The 17851-nt window shown below is 47.1% G+C and overlaps 2 protein-coding genes and 1 long non-coding RNA gene across 3 annotated transcripts; 2 read left to right on the top strand and 1 right to left on the bottom strand.

The window, feature by feature from the left end:
• The first annotated feature begins 1380 nt into the window (after nucleotides 1-1380).
• LOC123167064 (peroxidase 70) lies at nucleotides 1381-2889 on the top strand. Its single transcript, XM_044584900.1, has 3 exons — nucleotides 1381-1628; nucleotides 1773-1964; nucleotides 2067-2889. The coding sequence occupies exons 1-3, from the start codon at nucleotides 1425-1427 to the stop codon at nucleotides 2625-2627; spliced, it is 957 nt and encodes a 318-aa protein (XP_044440835.1). The 5' UTR covers nucleotides 1381-1424; the 3' UTR covers nucleotides 2628-2889.
• A 5037-nt stretch (nucleotides 2890-7926) lies between these two features.
• Nucleotides 7927-10500, top strand: LOC123169711 (uncharacterized). The gene is made up of 3 exons (XM_044587582.1): nucleotides 7927-8919; nucleotides 9008-9205; nucleotides 9275-10500. The coding sequence occupies exons 1-3, from the start codon at nucleotides 8605-8607 to the stop codon at nucleotides 9626-9628; spliced, it is 867 nt and encodes a 288-aa protein (XP_044443517.1). The 5' UTR covers nucleotides 7927-8604; the 3' UTR covers nucleotides 9629-10500.
• A 6009-nt stretch (nucleotides 10501-16509) lies between these two features.
• Nucleotides 16510-17645, bottom strand: LOC123164511 (uncharacterized). Its single transcript, XR_006482488.1, has 4 exons — nucleotides 17465-17645; nucleotides 17293-17389; nucleotides 17056-17209; nucleotides 16510-16900 (listed from the first exon to the last, which is right to left on the bottom strand). It is a non-coding gene; the product is annotated as an uncharacterized lncRNA (long non-coding RNA).
• Nucleotides 17646-17851: the final 206 nt, after the last annotated feature.

Genomic DNA, 17851 nt, shown 5'->3' with positions numbered 1-17851 from the left:
GCCCTCTTGATGGAGGTAATACCCTACTTCCTGCTTGATTGACTTTGATGAGTATATGGGTTACAAGAGTTGATCTACCTCGAGATCGTAATGGCTAAACCCTAGATGTCTAGCCTATATGATTAATTGCCTCTATGGACTAAACCCTCCGATTTATATAGACACCGGAGGGGGCTAGGGTTGTACAGAGTCGGTTTACAGAGAAAGGAATCTTCATATCCGCACGCCAAGCTTGCCTTCCACGCCAAGGAGAGTCCCATCCGGACACGGGGGAAAGTCTTCCGTCTTGTATCTTCACGGCCCACCAGTCCGGCCCACGTCACATAGCCCGGACCCCCGAGGACCCCGTAATCCAGGACTCCCTCAAGCGGCATGGGCGCCTTCCAAAGTGGAAGGGTTCAGAGAAAGGGGCGCCCGACGGCAAAAGAGTTGGTACGTAGGCCGGCCAAGAAGATCACCGAGGGGGTCAACTACCAAGAAACAATGTCTAGATAGTCTGCGAGCACTGACGGGAGGGTGGCCAGCAAGTCGGCCCACTCCGCGGCCTCCTCGGGCCCAAATGTCCGTCAAAACAAGATGTTCCCATGGCCATCATGGGTAGTCGTGGAAACCAAAACTAACGGATCAGAGCAGATAACATACATGTTTGTGAGCTCTGTACACAATGGGGATAATGTATGTACTCCTATGATGACCAATAAGGATGCAAATTTAGAACCTTTTGGGTACCCACCGACCTTACTTAGTGCAACCAAATGAACTGAAGTTTCAAAAATGAAGTGAATCTGATAATTTAGTTCATTTAGTTAAACTAAAGAGGGTCGAAGGGGGGTACCCTCAAGGTTTCAAATTTGCATGCCTAGTGACCAGACTTATGCGGGCCCTACTTTGTGTGCCCGCAGTTGCTGCTATCGTGACTTGACAGGTATACAAATCACGGGTTACATACTTCTCCGTTCCAATGTCCAATCACCAAATCAATATGTACAATACACATATCTAGACATTATAAATAACTTTGATCTTATCAGTTTAATTAAGATAACATTACAAAGTAGTTCATGAAGAGCATGGGACATGTGAAGACATTATTGGAATTAGCTGGCTGAATGTGATCTTTACCCAGAAAGATCCATAACCACACACGAAAGCTTGCTTATATAATTATTCGTATACACGAAATGCCACTTGCTACTTGCTAGTGACATGGCATGTGGGCATTATATGATGATAGATCAGTTTCTGGCATCTACGTAGAGTTGTGTTGCGTTTTGTCAACCAGAGAATGACCTATCGGCCTAACTTTGACCATCCTTCATGCATTTTATGCAATACAGACCACTATAAATAGGCAGCTAAGCAAGCTACTGAGCTATCCTACACTGAGTTTAGCTAGATCAATTTGTGAGCTTAGCATATCTGCGATGGCTTCCAGGACATGGCATTTCTTGCTCGCCCTCTTCCTCCTGTCCTCCGCTGCGTATGGGCAGCTCTCGCCGTCCTTCTACGCCACGAGCTGCCCCCTGCTGGAGCTCACCGTGCGCGCCACCATGATCGCTGCGCTCCTCGCCGAGCGCCGAATGGGCGCCTCCCTCCTCAGGCTCCACTTCCATGACTGCTTTGTTCAAGTAAGTCAATTATACCCTTAAGCGAGCATATTTATGTTTCGGGCTCTCTCTTTCAGCAAGCGCAATCAGGTCACAGTTGATTTCCTTTCATTTCATGGAAGAATGTCACGATTTATGGATGGATTCTGTTACATGCATGTACAGGGCTGTGACGGATCCATTCTTCTGGATGACGTGGGCAGCTTCGTCGGCGAGAAGACGGCCTTCCCGAACGTGAACTCCGTGCGCGGCTACGAGGTGATCGACCGGATCAAGGCCAACGTGGAGCTGCTCTGCCCCGGCGTCGTCTCCTGTGCCGACATCGTCGCCCTCGCAGCACGCGACGGCACGTTTCTGGTACATACAATAATGGACACTGCACGTGCATGCGTAGTGTCAAAATGCTACTGGTTGCAGATTTAATTAATGCTGACAACACTTGGACCGGTGTTCCTCCAGCTAGGCGGGCCGAGCTGGGCGGTGCCGCTGGGCCGGCGGGACTCGACGACGGCGAGCCTGGCGGAGGCGAACGCCGACCTCCCGGGGCCGACGCTGAACCTCGACCAGCTCATCCGCGCGTTCGACAAGAAGCAGCTGACCCCGCGGGACCTGACGGCGCTGTCGGGCGCGCACACCATCGGCTTCTCGCAGTGCCAGTTCTTCCGCGGCCACATCTACAACGACACCAACATCGACCCGGCGTTCGCGGCGCTGCGCCGGCAGGCATGCCCCGCCGCGGCCCCCGCCGGCGACTCCAACCTGGCGCCCTTCGACGCGCAGACCCAGCTCGTCTTCGACAACGCCTACTACCGCAACCTAGTCGCCCAACGCGGCCTGCTGCACTCGGATCAGGAGCTCTTCAACGGCGCCTCCCAGGATGCGCTGGTGCGCCAGTACGGCTCCAACCCGGCGCTCTTCGCCGCCGACTTCGTGGCCGCCATGATCAAGATGGGCAACATCGCCCCCCTCACCGGGTCCAGCGGCCAGATCAGGCGCAACTGCAGGGTCGTCAACAGCTAGCTGATTGGTCGTCTAAATGATCAATTGATCATGCTACGTGATGATGGAGATGTCTCAAGTTTGGTTGGCTACGAAGGTAACCAACCAGCATGCATGCATGGCAGAATAAGAGCCGTTTGGTTCAGGTTTAGATGATTGTTGCCTTTGTCCGTGCTTCATCATGTAAGTTGCCGGTCTCTGCAGTACTACTATCATGGAAATCAAGCAACTCTCGAATGTGTATTTGCCACAAAACTGACAGAAAAGAAGAATACTGGTCATATGAAGTGTGTTTCTCTAGCAAATGTAGTAACTTGTTTCTTTAGGATATACTCCCTCCGTAAAGAAATATAAGAGTGTTTAGATCGAACATCTACAACCAGGCGCACGCCCGGACGGCCCGTCCAGTCACTGACCGGTCACGATTTTTCGACCCAGACGCCCACCTCAAACGGGCCTCAAATGGCCGGGCTGATCAGCACCCCTCATATCCAGCCCAACTATGAGGCGGATATGGGGGCGAACCCTATTTGACGCGCGCGTGCGTCGAACTGCTGCACTTCCGCTGAAGCGGGCGAGCGAGCATCGTGAAACGGGCCGGCCCACTGCATGCGTTAATAGCAGTGCGAGGCAAACCGGTTTTGGGAACCTTCCGGAAGGTTCCCTCAACCGGTTTTTTGCTGTTTTTTTTCTTTTGCCAGCTTTCCGGTTTTTCCTGTTTCCTTTTTTATTTTTGTCCTTTTTCCTCTTTTGTTTCGGTTCCTATTTCTTTTCTTTTCCCCTTTCTTCTACCTTTTCTCATTTTTTAACCTTTGTTTTCAAAAAATATTAGAAATTCCAATTTCTGTTCATGATTTCAGAAATTGTTCACGGTTATCAAATTCTGTTCATTTTTCGAAATTTGTTCACAATGCAAAAGTTGTTCAGCGTATATCACAAAAATTGTTCAATGTGTATTTAAATATTGTTCAACGTACATAAAAGAAATGTTCATTGTGTTAAAAATTGTTCAGTGTATATAAAAAAAGTTCAACATATATATATTATTCAGCGTATACAAAAAAATATTCAATGTGTATTTAACTATTGTTCATCGTACATCAAAAGATATTAAATGTATATTTTAAAATATTAAATGGTTAAAATTTCGATTTTTCTTTTATCTACTTTTTTATCTACCTCTGTATCCAGTTCTTAAATACGCGCGAAGCATCAAGCCACCGAAACTAGCTAGCTGAAGTGGTAAGGAACAATTAGTTTCTATCGTGCGGTATAGAGTTCGATTCCTCAAGAATGTGTTCTTTTTTTGGATTTTAGTAGCGACTGGATATGAACGCCACCGACTGGGCTGGCCCATTAAGACCGCACCCTGCGCGAAAGCACGTCAGATTGACGCTGGCGAGCGTCAGCTAGGGACTCCCATATGGGGGCACCCGGGCGCGTCTGCCACGCCGGACGGACGGCGGGGTCCCACGCGGAAACGCCAGGAAACCCGGCGGTCCAAAGCTTGTCTTCTCCGTCGGACCGGTGGCACCGCTCTGGCGGGCCGCGTAGTGTCTAGCCCGGCTATTTAAGTCGACCGGCGGCATCAAATACCTACAATCCATATTTTCCTTCGCCTGTCCGCCGTCGCTGTCACTTTCCAGAATAAGAGCCGTCTGGTTCAGGTTTAGACGATTGTTGCCTTTGTCTGTGCTTCAACGTCATGTAAGTTGCCGGTCTCTGCACTACTATCATGGAGATCAAGCAGCTCTCAAATGTGTATTTTGCGACAATACCGAGAGAGAGAAAAAACAACACTGGTTATATGAAGTGTATTTCTGTAGCAAATGTAGTAACTTGTTTTTCTTAGGACATATATAGTAACTTATTGCGTGACCTTGTTGTGGTCTGGGCAAAAATATTGAGAATTTCACCTAGATCACCATGTGTAGAACGGGGTCATACATAAAGCCTTGCGCAAACCAACACTACTAGGAGACACCTTATAGGTAGAATCCTAACAGTAGTGCGGGGTAATATCGGGTAACATTGTGCATGACTATGATAATATATAATGAAGTTGTAAATGCACAATCTTATTTCACTGCATTCAAATAAATAGTTGTTGCCATCTACGTATTGTACTATATCGATGGACATATCGGGTTAGATATCGGCCATGTCGGTCGATATTTCGGTTCATATAAGATGATATGTTTGAAAACAATATTTACAAAATGACATCCTATGCTTATATCGATAGAGCCTCAAAAGTGATATATCGGCCTACGTATCGGCCTAGATTTAAAAGCTTGGTAAGAAGTGATTGACGGCGACAATGTATGTTTAGTACTTTGTGTATGACGAATGTTGAATTTGTGTACAACGAAGCTTTGCGATGTATAGTTGTTGTACAAATACCGCGTAAATACGCAGAAAAATTATATTGAAAATAATAGTAGTAGCACACTATTTAAGGTAGTAGTAGTGCAAGGAACACGCTAGAACGGCATTTTGGAGCTCGGCCTCCATGGAGACCCTATTTTTGAAAAATTCAAAATTCATATTTTTCGGTTCCAAAAAATTCTGAAAAAAAATTGTACAGGTATACAAGGATGTGATGTGTATGTGTGTAAAATTTCAGGATGAAATACCTTGAGATGCGATCTCTGCAGAAAGAAGAAATTCATGGACTTTTGGGATAAATAGTATCATATGTTAAAAGGCTATAGATTTGTCTTTTTTACACAACCCTCATTTCAACGTATTTCGTCCTGAAAATTTACAAACATTTGTGTTATGCCTCCATATATGTCAGTATTTTTTCGGAATTATTTGAAATGTAAAACTATGATTTTTTTTTGGAACTTTGAACTTGTAGAAAACTGGCCTCAATGGAGGCCGAGCTCCAAAAGCAATTTTCGGAACACGCTACTACTATATAGAGGTTGTAGTAGCACGGAGACCACGCACGCGCTACAGCTAAGTAGTAGTAGCAGATGTGCCCCCCGCGGTACTACTAACTAAGTAGTAATAGCGCGTGGTGGCACCTGCTCTAGCTAGAACATAAATAAAAGACAAGTCAACATAAATAATTAATCCTCTACTAGAATAATCTACTACAGTGTGTCTGTGTGTGTCAGATTTAATCCCACAAGTGAAGAATGAGACGGCAAAGCACGCGTTGCCCTCTAATTCCCCATTGGTACTGAACCACTGATAAACATTTTGGCTGAATGGGACGACATAGTATGAGTGCTTGCGTCTGTATCGTGTTTAAAAAAATTCTTTCAGATTCTTTTATGTATTAGCCACCCAAAACGGCCGAAGTACAAAAAAAAAGCATCCCAAAATTAGACGAACTGGTGGGCTAAACGTGCCGATGGGCCGGCCCGTCTCCTTGCTATGTCGTCGTCGTGCCTGGACCACGAGTGCAGCCTAGGCACGGCCCTGGTTTTTTAGGGTCACGGCCCTGGTATAGGTGCCCCTATCTGCAAGTCTGCAACTGCAAGGCTTTGCAAGCTTCAATGGAGGTTCGATTCCACGCGTTCGCTTTTTTTGTTTCGAACTTTCCGTACCACGTGATATTGGGCCGGCCCGTGTGCGCGTCGCTTCAGTGATGCCGCGACGACCGGACGCACGCGGGCGGCGTATAGGAGAGCCCCCCAAAACGGCCGAAGTAGGAAAAAAAGCATCCCAAAATTAGACGAACTGGTGGGCTAAGCGTGCCGATGGCCCGGCCCGTCTCCTTGCTATGTCGTCGTCGTGCCTGGACCACGAGTGTCGGCTAGGCATGGCCCTGGTTTATTTTAGGGTCACGGCCCTGGTATAGGTGCCCCTACCTGCAAGTCTGCAACTGCAAGGCTTTGCAAGCTTCAATGGAGGTTTGATTCCACGCGTTCGCTTTTTTTTGTTTTGAATTTTCCCTGCCGCGTGATAATTGGGCCGGCCCGTGTGCGCGTCGCTTCAGAGAAGCCGCGACGACCGAACGCACGCGGGCGGCATATAGGAGCTCCCCCCAAAACGGCCGAAGTAGAAAAAAAAGCATCCCAAAATTAGACGAACTGGTGGGCTAAGCGTGCCGATGGGCCGGCCCGTCTCCTTGCTATGTCGTCGTCGTGCCTGGACCACGAGTGCCGGCTAGGCACGGCCCTGGTTTTTTTTAGGGTCACGGCCCTGGTATAGGTGCCCCTGTCTGCAAGTTTGCAACTGCAAGGCTTTGCAAGCTTCAATGAAGGTTCGATTCCACGCGTTCGCTTTTTTTTGTTTCGAATTTTCCCTACCGCGTGATAATTGGGCCGGCCCGTGTGCGCGTCGCTTCAGCAAAGCCGCGACGACCGGACGCACGCGGGCGGCGTATAGGAGCTCCCCCCAAAACGGCCGAAGTAGAAAAAAAAAGCATCCCAAAATTAGACGAACTGGTGGGCTAAGCGTGCCGATGGGCCGGCCCGTCTCCTTGCTATGTTGTCGTCGTGCCTGGACCACGAGTGACGGCTAGGCACGACCCTGGTTTTTTTTAGGGTCACGGCCCTGGCATAGGTGCCCCTATCTGCAAGTCTGCAGTACCTTACACTGACGCGCCCTGATCTTACGTACGCGGTGCAGCAGGTCTGCTTGCATATGCATGCACCCCGTGACGTACACTGGGCCTTGGTGAAGCGGGTGCTTCGGTACATTCGCAGCACGCCAGCCCTCGGCCTCACGCTGCCCGGATCGCCGTCACTCGACCTCGTCGCCTACTCCGACGCCGACTGGGCGGGTTGCCGGGACACACGCCGCTCCACCTCGGGGTAGTGCCTCTACCTTGGCCCGGCACTCATCTCATGGTCTTCAAAACGGCAGCCTACAGTCTCGCGCTCGAGCGCTGAGGCTGAGTACCGTGCTGTTGCGAACGCCGTCGCTGAGTGCTCCTGGTTGCGGCAGCTTCTCACGGAGCTGCACTGCACCGTCAGCCGTGCCACGGTAGTGTACTGCGCAATGTGTCCGCGGTCTACATGTCTGCCAACCCGGTGCATCATCTCTGGACGAAACACATCGAACTTGACATCCATTTTGTACGAGAGAAAGTTGCGCTCGGCCACGTTCGGGTTCTTCATGTACCCACCTCGCAGCAATTCGTCGACATCATGACTAAGGGGCTACCACCGTCCGTCTTCACGGATTTTCGGTCCAGTCTCTGCATCACCCACGGCGACGCTTCAACTGTGGGGGTGTTGAAACTGCCCGTGCTATACGCTGCCATGGCAGCCGGTTTGTTAGCGCATGTATAGGATAGCTATCCATTTATCCTTTCTCCCTAGATTAGCTCAGTGGTTAGCTGATCCATGCAGCCCTTGTACATGTATTTATGCAGCAAATCATCCATCTTTCTCTAGCTTTCATGCAACTGCAAGGCTTTGCAAGCTTCAATGGAGTTGGGTACGGGGCGCCGCCGGCGTTCCTCCGAGCCAGGCCCTGCCGGCGGAGCTGACTACCTCAGCGCCCTCCCCGAAGATCTTCTCCTCCTGGTCCTCGCCCGCCTCGGCTGCGCCGCCGCCGCCGCGCGCACGGGCCTACTCTCCCGCCGATGGCGCGGCCTGTGGGCCCGCCTCCGCGACCTCTCCTTCCGGAACCGCACGTTCCCGTCGCTCCAGGCGGCGCTCGGCCGCGTATCCCGATCCCCTCCCGAGGTCTCCCTCCTCGAGATCCGCGCCCGTAGCCAGAACTGGGCCGAGGGCGAGCCCGCCGCCGGCGCCGTCACCTCGCTGCTGCGCGCCGCCGCGCGGCTCGCGCCGGAGAAGCTCGTTTTCTCCCTCCAGTGCCAGCCAGATCCGAATGACGAGGGCGTCGACCTGCCGTGCTTCCACCGCGCCACCTCGATTGTGCTGGAGTGGATGAACCCCTTCGTCCTCCGCGCACCGGCCGCCGGGGGCGAGTTCCCGCCCTCCGCACGCTGTCCCTCACGGAATGCCACATCGAGAGCCTCGGCGCCTTTATCTCCCTCTGCCCACACCTGCGCGTGCTCGGTCTCAAGGGCATGTGGGTCTATGAAGGCGACGAAGACGACGACTCGACAAAAGTCCACTCGGCGTCGCTGCAGGAGCTTGTCATTGAGGACTTCGTTGCAAAACAAGTGAGCATCGTTGCTCCCATCCTTAAGCAATTGACGGTGTCCTTACGCGCCGAAGGGCAGGTGAGCATCTCCATCTTAGCACCAATGATCGAGAATGTCTCGTGGCAGTGGCTCTATGGCCCTGGAATTATTGCCTTTGGTCTTTGGATCGTCGTGATGCTGAGCCTACAGACGGCAGACACACAGGGACAGCTCACTTCGTTGCACATTCATGCCCAGGTGTGTGTCCTCTCCTGTTCAATTTACTAAAATAGCGGCCTAAACTAAACTTTACGAATGATGAAAATCTACCAAATTGTTTTTTCAGACTTGGTTTTTTCTTTCCAATGAAGAAGACAACTTTGCACAGGAGATAGAGAAGCATATGGTTGTTGACTTCTCCGCTTTGGAGCTACATCTGACAACAAAGGGCCATGTTATTGGAGCATTTGTGTCACATCTTCTTGGGTTCAATCGGATTCGCAGTGTTATACAGAGGCTTAAGGTCGCCCTTCTGAGATTCGAGGTAATGCTCCGCTTTGCTTATATATATCGGTAATACACCTCATACTAATTTACATATATTTTGTTTTAGGAAAGAGGAGTATGTTCTGCAAATTGTTCTTGTCAGCCTACAAACTGGAGGACCCAAATCATCCCCTTGACTGCTCTTGAAGAAGTAGAAATAGATGGCTTTGAAGGAGAGGATCATGAGCTTGATTTCTTGAAATTGGTATTCAGTTGTGCACCAATGCTTAAAGAAGTGATTGTGAAGCTGTCAGGTGAGGTCTCTTCAAGTGATGATAGATGCACGAAAATATACGACATCTTCAGGGAGTACTCTTCTGTGAAATGCAATCTTTATCTTAGCTCTGGTAAGTATATGTTCTGCATTCGTGATTTGTATGCTCTTAGATGCAACAAGAATACAAAGTCAAGTTGTCATTGATTTTAATGTTATGCAAAATCTCTATAGTTGTTGCAATGTGCCGTTTACATGCCAATTATAAGGTTTGTCCCATAATATAAGATGTTGTTACATCCAAAATAGCATGTTATATTATGAGACAAAGGGAGTACCAGTTATTACTAATACACAGTGGCATGCTTTCAATGCGTGTTAGAGAAAAAACATATGATATATTACTACTGAATTTTTATGCACATTCCCTTATATTTTTATAAAACTGAAGGTGAATGACTGATGGGGTTAAAATATTCAGAACATTTTATGTAGGTTTATTTCCTTAGTTGCAATTTTGCTTGATGCAATCTTCTATATTGGATATACCCTTTCTTTTTTGCATCTATACTCATTAACCGAAGAAAAAAATATATTAGCTGAAGTTAGTTGTGTACCTCAATTTCGTTGGTCTTTAAGTTTGGCCGCCCAAAACTACTTTGTATTTTTGTCTCTGATGTCAGCATATATTGTGATTTATTTGCTAGTTACAACGATCTTCTACATATAACTGCATTACTATATTTGCACGTTGTGATACAAACCGGAGCTGGTTTAAATTTGCCTCCACTGCAGGATTAATGCATCACAGCCAAAATTGCCTGCAGGCATGATTTTCATCCTTACACGGACAAGATCATCCCTCCCCACGCCGGATATCTCTATATATTAGTTGGTTTCAGGATTTTGTTTGGTTTCTTCAACCCGTAAAATGAGGTGTTGTTTTGGCAGTGCGCCTGCTGCTGTAGCCTCATATTTTAGTTGTCCAAGTTATTCTGCGCAACCAATATATGCCAGTCTTGGGTTGCAAGGGATTCTGCTAGCCCTATGATTTCTATTGCTTTTCGTGGTCATTTTGTTTTGATGCCCTTGTTCTTCGCCACAAGTATATCGAGCAGCAGAGAATGTGCACTTCCTAGCTCTTTATTCTGATTAAAAAAACTCTTTTATTTTGATGCTTACTAGTGATCAGCCCACCGTACTCGCGTGTGAATTATGGTCTGTTTCCTCTCTTCTCTGAACTGATGAACAAATATGCATCTGTTTATTCATTCTATCTATTCCCTGTATCACCTTGCAACGTCACTATTGACCAGCTGAGAGAGTTTGTTCACAACTTTTGCTTAGTAAAGTCAAGTCAGAGATTCTACTGTATTGAACAAGTCAGATCCTACACCTTCTGTGTTTGCTGATGTATGTGCTCCAAGTAATGTACTGATGTACTGTATGTAACAGCAAGACACGAGAGAATGTTCAGATTGTCTTGGCACCAAGACATCAACAGCGTGTTTGGCAGTCCGTGGGAAAAGGCATGGGAATTTTTAAAGTGGGAGTTAGCTGAGAGATTAGACATGGGAAGTGGACTATTAGTCCCAATCCCTCGTTTGGTTTGGGGTGGGAGTTAGTCGTGGGAATCTTGTTTCCGCAGCTTGCGGGATGGGAGCAACGAACATGGCGATTGGTTTTTTCTCTCTTATTTCCCATTCCCTCCTCCAATTACCAGGGCCCCCCGTGGGAAGAGATAAGTGGGAGTTTGACTGGCAACTCCCTTTCCCCGTCCATCATCAATTCCCCTGTCCTCCAATCAAACAAGGGAATTTAAACCCCACGCCCTCCTAATTCCCATTCCCTAATACTACTTCCCCGAAACAAAAAGGCTGCAAGGAATATGTCTTGTTTCGACATTTCCCTCTTGAATGGCCCTCTGAATTTCCCTGAGAAATCCAGCACTCAGGATGGCAAATCTTTACAGAGCCATTCTTAAACTAGTATATCCTTCTCTGTATATTTAGGGAGATTAAGGCAACTGAATTTGTGCAAACAGTAGGCCTGCTTCTAACTGCTGTTGATGTGAAACTCGAAGCAGAACAGTTTGATGTTCGGAAACTGGAAGCTGGCACAGTTCGGTCTCTCAAGAGCTCAAGTACCAGAATCAGTTTCTCCTGTAGATCATCAGACTGAGTACCCCATTGTACGCACGCTTGCACGTATACAAGATTAAGGTACCTGGAGCAAAGTTTGCACTTGCACGAATGAATGGGATGGAAGATTACTGCCGGCAGGTTAACCCCCAATAACATTTAATTAATAGTATGTATAAATAGGTGGATCAGTTTGGAGGATAAAACATGGGGATGTTGCTCAAATGGTAGAGCGCTTATATATGCTAATAAGAGGCGGGGGGATTGATACCTCCCATCTTCAATTCAATTTCTTTTTTTCTGAAAATAGTTTAACTATTTTCGTCCTTACGTGGACATGATTTTAGCGATAATTCCCCGCAGACATGCTTTTCATCCTTACATGGACAAAATCATCCATGCAAAGGCTTTCGACTCTGTTAACTGGGTTTTCTTGCTAAAGCTGCTCAAGCACCGTGGGTTCGGGCCAAAGTGGATTGCACGTCTGGACAGCCTTCTGTCTACGGCCAGTTCAAGTGTACTGATCAATGGCAGTCCCGGACAGGATTTCTGGCATGCTTGTGGGCTTCGACAAGGTGATCCGGTGTCCCCTCTTCTCTTCGTAATCGTCATGGACACATTGACTGCCCTGTTTCTGAAAGGGGAGCAGAGCAACCTCTTCAAACCGCTGTGCCGCTGGGGTATTAAGCACCGCCTATCCGTCTACGCTGACGATGCTGTTTTGCTCATTAGGCCTGATGTGCTCGAAGCAGAAACAACCGTGCACCTTCTGACTGCGTTCGGGCACGCAACATGGCCAAAAGCTCCATCTCGCTGATCCGTTGCAGGCAGGAGGACATTCATCAAGTGACAACCATCCTCGCCTGCTCCATCAAGGAATTTCCACTAACCTACCTGGGCTTGCCGCTTTCTGTTACTCGGCTGCCCAAATCTGCTCTCCAACCGCTTATTGACAGAACCGCGGACTACTTGCCCACCTGGAAAGCTCGCTATCTTCGTCGGGCTGGCAGACTTATCTTGATCAACTCAACGCTCACCGCAGCCTCCATCTACCTAATGCTCGTGCTCGATCTGCCGGCGTGGTTTATCTCTTGCATTGACAAGATCAGACATGGATTCTTTTGGGGTGGGCATGACGAGGCCAAAGGCGGGAACTGCCTTGTCAACTGGAACCTTGTTTGCTCACCTAAAACTTATGGTGGACTCGGGATCCACAACCTCAAGTTACTAAATCATGCCTTGCTCCTCAAATGGCGCTGGTTCGAGAAGCTTGCAGAGGAGAAACCTTGGCAAGGCCTTGATATTACTCTGCCTGCTGAGGTTGCCAGTGTTTTTAGCGCTGGGTTACAATGCTCGCTTGGGAATGGCAACAACATCAGATTCTGGACAGACCCGTGGATCAACGGCACTAGCATACAGCAGATCGCCCCGTCTCTTGTGAAATTCGTTCGGCCTGTAGCCATGCAAAGACTTGCCGCTGACAATCTGCCCAATGGGGCGTGGATAAATGACCTACGTGGGAACCTCGACATTCATGCCATTGCGGACGTCATAAAAGTCTGGCCACTTATCACTGGCCAAAGCCTGTCGGAGCAGCCAGACACGTTCAGATGGAGGCAAACGCCGGATGGAATATATTTAGCAAGTAGTGCTTATCACCTCTTCTTCTTAGGCCGAGAGTTTCTTCCTACTGCTGCGGAGCTGTGGACATCATGGACACCTTTAGAAACAAAGATTTTCGTCTGGCTTGCCCTCCATGACCGGCTTTGGACTGCGGACCGCCTTGCTAGGCGGCAGCTCGAGCACCCAAAATGCTGCGTGCTTTGCGCACAGGAGGATGAGAACCTGAACCACATGCTGCTCGGTTGCTCCTTTGCCAGGGAAGTTTGGTACAACGTTCTACTCCCATGGCGTTTGCATAGAAGAACTCCAACCCCAGCCGACAATATCAAGGATTGGTGGCCGGCGCTAAGCAACACTGTTCCCAGTAAAAGCCGCCGCAAAGTTAACACCATGGTCTGTCTTGTACTCCGTTCCATCTGGCTTGAGCGTAACAGGTGGGTATTCGAAAAAATTGCTCTCATGCCCCATGTGGTCGCTCGTAATATCCAAAGCGAGTTCCAACTGTGGATTAGAGCCAAATTAGGTGGGCTTGTGCGAGATGTACCGTAGCATGTCGTTGTCATAGTTTAGGCCTGTGGACTGCGCCCCCCAGCGCTTGTAACCATCCTGTAAATGACCTTTCTTCCGTCTTAAATGGAAAAGCGCGCAATGCTCCTACGTGTGCTAAAAAAAATCATCCTTCCCTATGCTGGACATCTTTATATATTAGCTGGTTTCAGAAATTGCCTCGCTTAACAAAAGAAAGGTATTCACTGAATCAATACCGACACCTCCCAGTGTTTTCCCTGTGAGATTCAAATGGGTTTTTTCTTCGAAAATGGAATGAGAACAATGAGGTGGTGAGATATAAAGCAAGGCTCGTAGCACAAGGTTTCACGCAAAAACCCGGCATTGATTTCACTGAAACATATTCTCCAGTAATGAGTGGAACCACTTTCCGATGTCTAATATCCTTGTCAGTGCAAAATCGTCTATCTATGCAGTTGATGGACGTCGTGACCGCATATCTTTACGGGTCACTAGATTCGGACATATATATGAAGGTTCCTGGCGGAATCTCTGTCCCGAATAAATGTGCAAAATGCAACATGTATTGTGTAAAGCTGAATAAGTCATTATATGGCTTAAGGCAGTCGGGACGGATGTGGTACAACCGACTCAGTGAGTTTCTTCTTCAGAAAGGTTACTCCAATAGTAGTGATTGCCCATGTGTGTTCATCAAGAAGTTCTCTACATGATTTTGCATCATTTCTGTGTACATTGATGATCTCAACATCATTGGCAACACACCACACATTGATGAAGCACGCAATCACCTAAAGATGAAATTTGAGATGAAGGATTTGGGTAAAACCAAATTTTGCTTAGGTATTCAACTTGAGAACCTTCCCTCGGGTATCATGGTACACCAAGCTACCTATATCCAGAAAATATTAGAGAAATTCAACATGGACAAATCCTTCCCATCTAAAACTCCCATGATGGTTCATTCTCTAGACGTAGAGAAAGATCCATTCAGGCCAAGGGATGATGGAGAAGAGGTGTCGAGACCTGAAGTTCCATACCTCAGTGCCATTGGAGCACTTATGTATCTTGCAAATTGCACGAGGCATGATATTGCATTTTTAGTGAATATACTTGCTAGACACAGCGTAACTCCCACCAAACGTCATTGGACTAGAGTGAAGAATATCTTTCGATATCTCCAAGGCACAAAGGGCCTATTTTTCTAGTTCCACAGAAGTCAGGAGTTTGATATGATTGGATACGCAGATGCTGGCTATTTATCTGATCCCATAATGCCAGATCACAGACCGGCTTTGTGTTCCTACATGGTGGTCCTGAAATATCATGGAAGTCTTCAAAATAGACCCTGGTGGCAAAATCTACCCATCGTTCTAAAATAATTTCTTTATTTGAAGCAACATGCGAATGTGTATGGCTTCGCAGAATGATAAACCACATACAACAGTCATGTGGAATTGGTTCGATAGAATCACCTACCATTATCTATGAAGATAATGTGGCATGTGTTGCACAAATGCGAACTGGATACATCAAGAGTAATATCACTAAGCATATTTCTCCTAAGTGGTTTTTCCCCATGATCTTCAGCAAAGCGGGAAACTAAACATCTTGCAAGTTAAAATCATGCGAAATTCTTGCTGATTTGTTTATCAAGTCTCTACCAAATTCTACATTCCAGAAATATGTTCATGGAATTGGTATGCGACGACTTCGAGACTTGCAAGTATCAAAGGGAGTCTCTTCTTGAGATATCCTAGCTCAAACATCACATTACACTGTTTCTCTTTGTGAGTTTATGTTTCAGATTCTCATCAAAAAAATTGTGAGGAACTTTTGGACAACAATTATTTGAGATAATAGAGCTACCTGGACAATCCTGAGATGATTCTACATGATCAAGCATAGATTAGGGGGAATGTTAAGATTAATTGTTATTAGGGAAAATCTCCCCTTGCCCAAGCGTCGTTGCGGTTTCTCCCGCAACGGGCGCCTCTCCCTCTTGTATCCCTTGGAACCGATGCCCCCTCGCTGGATTAGGTGTCTCTCCATATTGTATAAAAGGGCCATGTAACTATCGACCAGAGACAGAGATTTCATTCGATCTCAAACATGATTTATGTCAGCTGCTTAAGTGTTGTATATTTGCAACACGTGGAGTCTTGGAGCCTTTTTTTTGGAGCTGCCAAAAAACATTCATGTCAAAAATTTATAATAGGACAACTGTTGGAGAGGGGTTTAACCTCAAAGTCCTTAAAAAATGGTTAAGCCCTGATATAGGGCAGCCATTGGAGATGCTCTAAGCTAGACCGTCCATTGCTCACTGCATGCAGCCATCGGGGAACCAGATCGTCTGACGTAGGAATAAAGTACTGCAGAGGGACGTCGATCATTTGCTACCGTCCCATGCGCATCCGACGGTGGCCGGTAGAACCAAGCGAACACACCCCAGCAGTCAGCCCACAAAGCATGATCCAGCCCAATCAACGATCTGCTCTCCAATGATATTATCTATTTACGACATGAATGATAGTCTCACAAATTCCCCTCATTTACATACTCATATCATCAATGATCTGCTCGATATTCCTCTAACATAACTTAATTAAGACAGACGATATTTCACCCATTCGACTAAAAACTTTTAAAAAAAAGTTTCAGGATGCAAACTTGCAGCCAGGGCCGGTCCTGAGATTTTGGGGGCCCGGGGCGAAACAAAAATTCGGGGCCCTTAGTAAACACATCGTAGTAATAAAAATGAATATATGTACATGTGAAAAATTATTAATAACACTCCAATGCATTGAAAATCAGTATGCGTATCAAATAATTTATACTCCCTCCGTTCCCAAATATTTGTCTTTCTAGAGATTTCAACAAGTGACTACATACGAAGCAAAATGCGTGAATCTATACTCTAAAATATGTCTACATACATCCGTATGTTGTAGTTCATTTGAAATGTCTAGAAAGACAAATATTTAGGAACGGAGGGAGTACATATCACCTTGAAAATTCTCTTGTAACATTCATCGATGCAATATCACTTACGATGGGGTCGATGACAATCTCATCCAATAATTTCTTCTCGATGCATAATGTACCCAAACCATTTAACCTCTCATAAGTCACTGTTGACCTCAAATAATTCTTCAACAATTTCAGCTTTGAGAACTTCTTTCTGCCGAGACTACCATCACACACAGCAAATAAGATGCGATAAGCAATGAAGATATTTGAATAACAATCAACTTCTCTGACATGTCCAAAAATCTATGTAGCAAACAGTATGCCATCTGGCAAAGTGAATCTCATAATCTTCAATTCACAAGTAAGATCATATACCTCAACATCAGATGAACCATCAAGAAAGAATGTTTCTGCAAATTTTGTGCAACACTTTGTGATTGTACCAATTTATTAGCGGCCTTCTTCCTCTTCCTTTTATTGCTACCCGATGCGTACGTCTTGTTTCTCGGCGGCATACTAACACACAATTCTAAAAAAAAAGTAATTTTTGCATCAATTATTGAACGGTACCACATACACATCAAGGAACGGCAAATCGCAAATATAATATACCTGATTCTGATGGTTGAATGCGTGATAGCGCCAATCCATGTTCTGTTTGCAGCGCCTAGAGTCGGAGAGCAATTGACCAAGCGTGACGATGAAGCCCCTGAACTGAAATCTGATTAGGAAGGAGAATAGGAGAAGGGAATTAGGAATTATTAGTAAGAGCCAGGCGGCAGACCTTCAGTACGGCGTATCGGCGGCCAAGGCTGGGAGCTTGGGAAATCACGATCGCCCTTTTTTAGGTCAAGCCGTGAAGGGATAGCAGATAAAGGAAGCGATCGCTAATCAGGGCGCTGGGTGCGCCTCGGCGCCTGTCGCAATCCTGCCGCTGCTGCTCGTTTGGCTTGCGAAGTTGCGATCCTGTGCCTATGCCACTGTGCGTGAAGGTCGCCTTTGACTATTTTTTCTGATATATGGGCCTACCTAGTAGCCAGCTATATTAGTACTTAGTACCTAGCTTGTGGGGGCCCGGGGCGGCCGCCCCCCCCCCCCCCCCCCCCCCCCCCCTCAGGGCCGGCCCTGCTTGCAGCGGACAACGACCACGCACATGTGCCCGACCGCACCG

The sequence above is a fragment of the Triticum aestivum genome, chromosome 7D, assembly GCF_018294505.1.
Source record: "Triticum aestivum cultivar Chinese Spring chromosome 7D, IWGSC CS RefSeq v2.1, whole genome shotgun sequence".
Taxonomy (NCBI): Eukaryota; Viridiplantae; Streptophyta; class Magnoliopsida; order Poales; family Poaceae; genus Triticum; species Triticum aestivum.
Note: the sequence above shows the minus strand (reverse complement) of the source record. Positions and strands in the feature narration are given on the sequence as shown.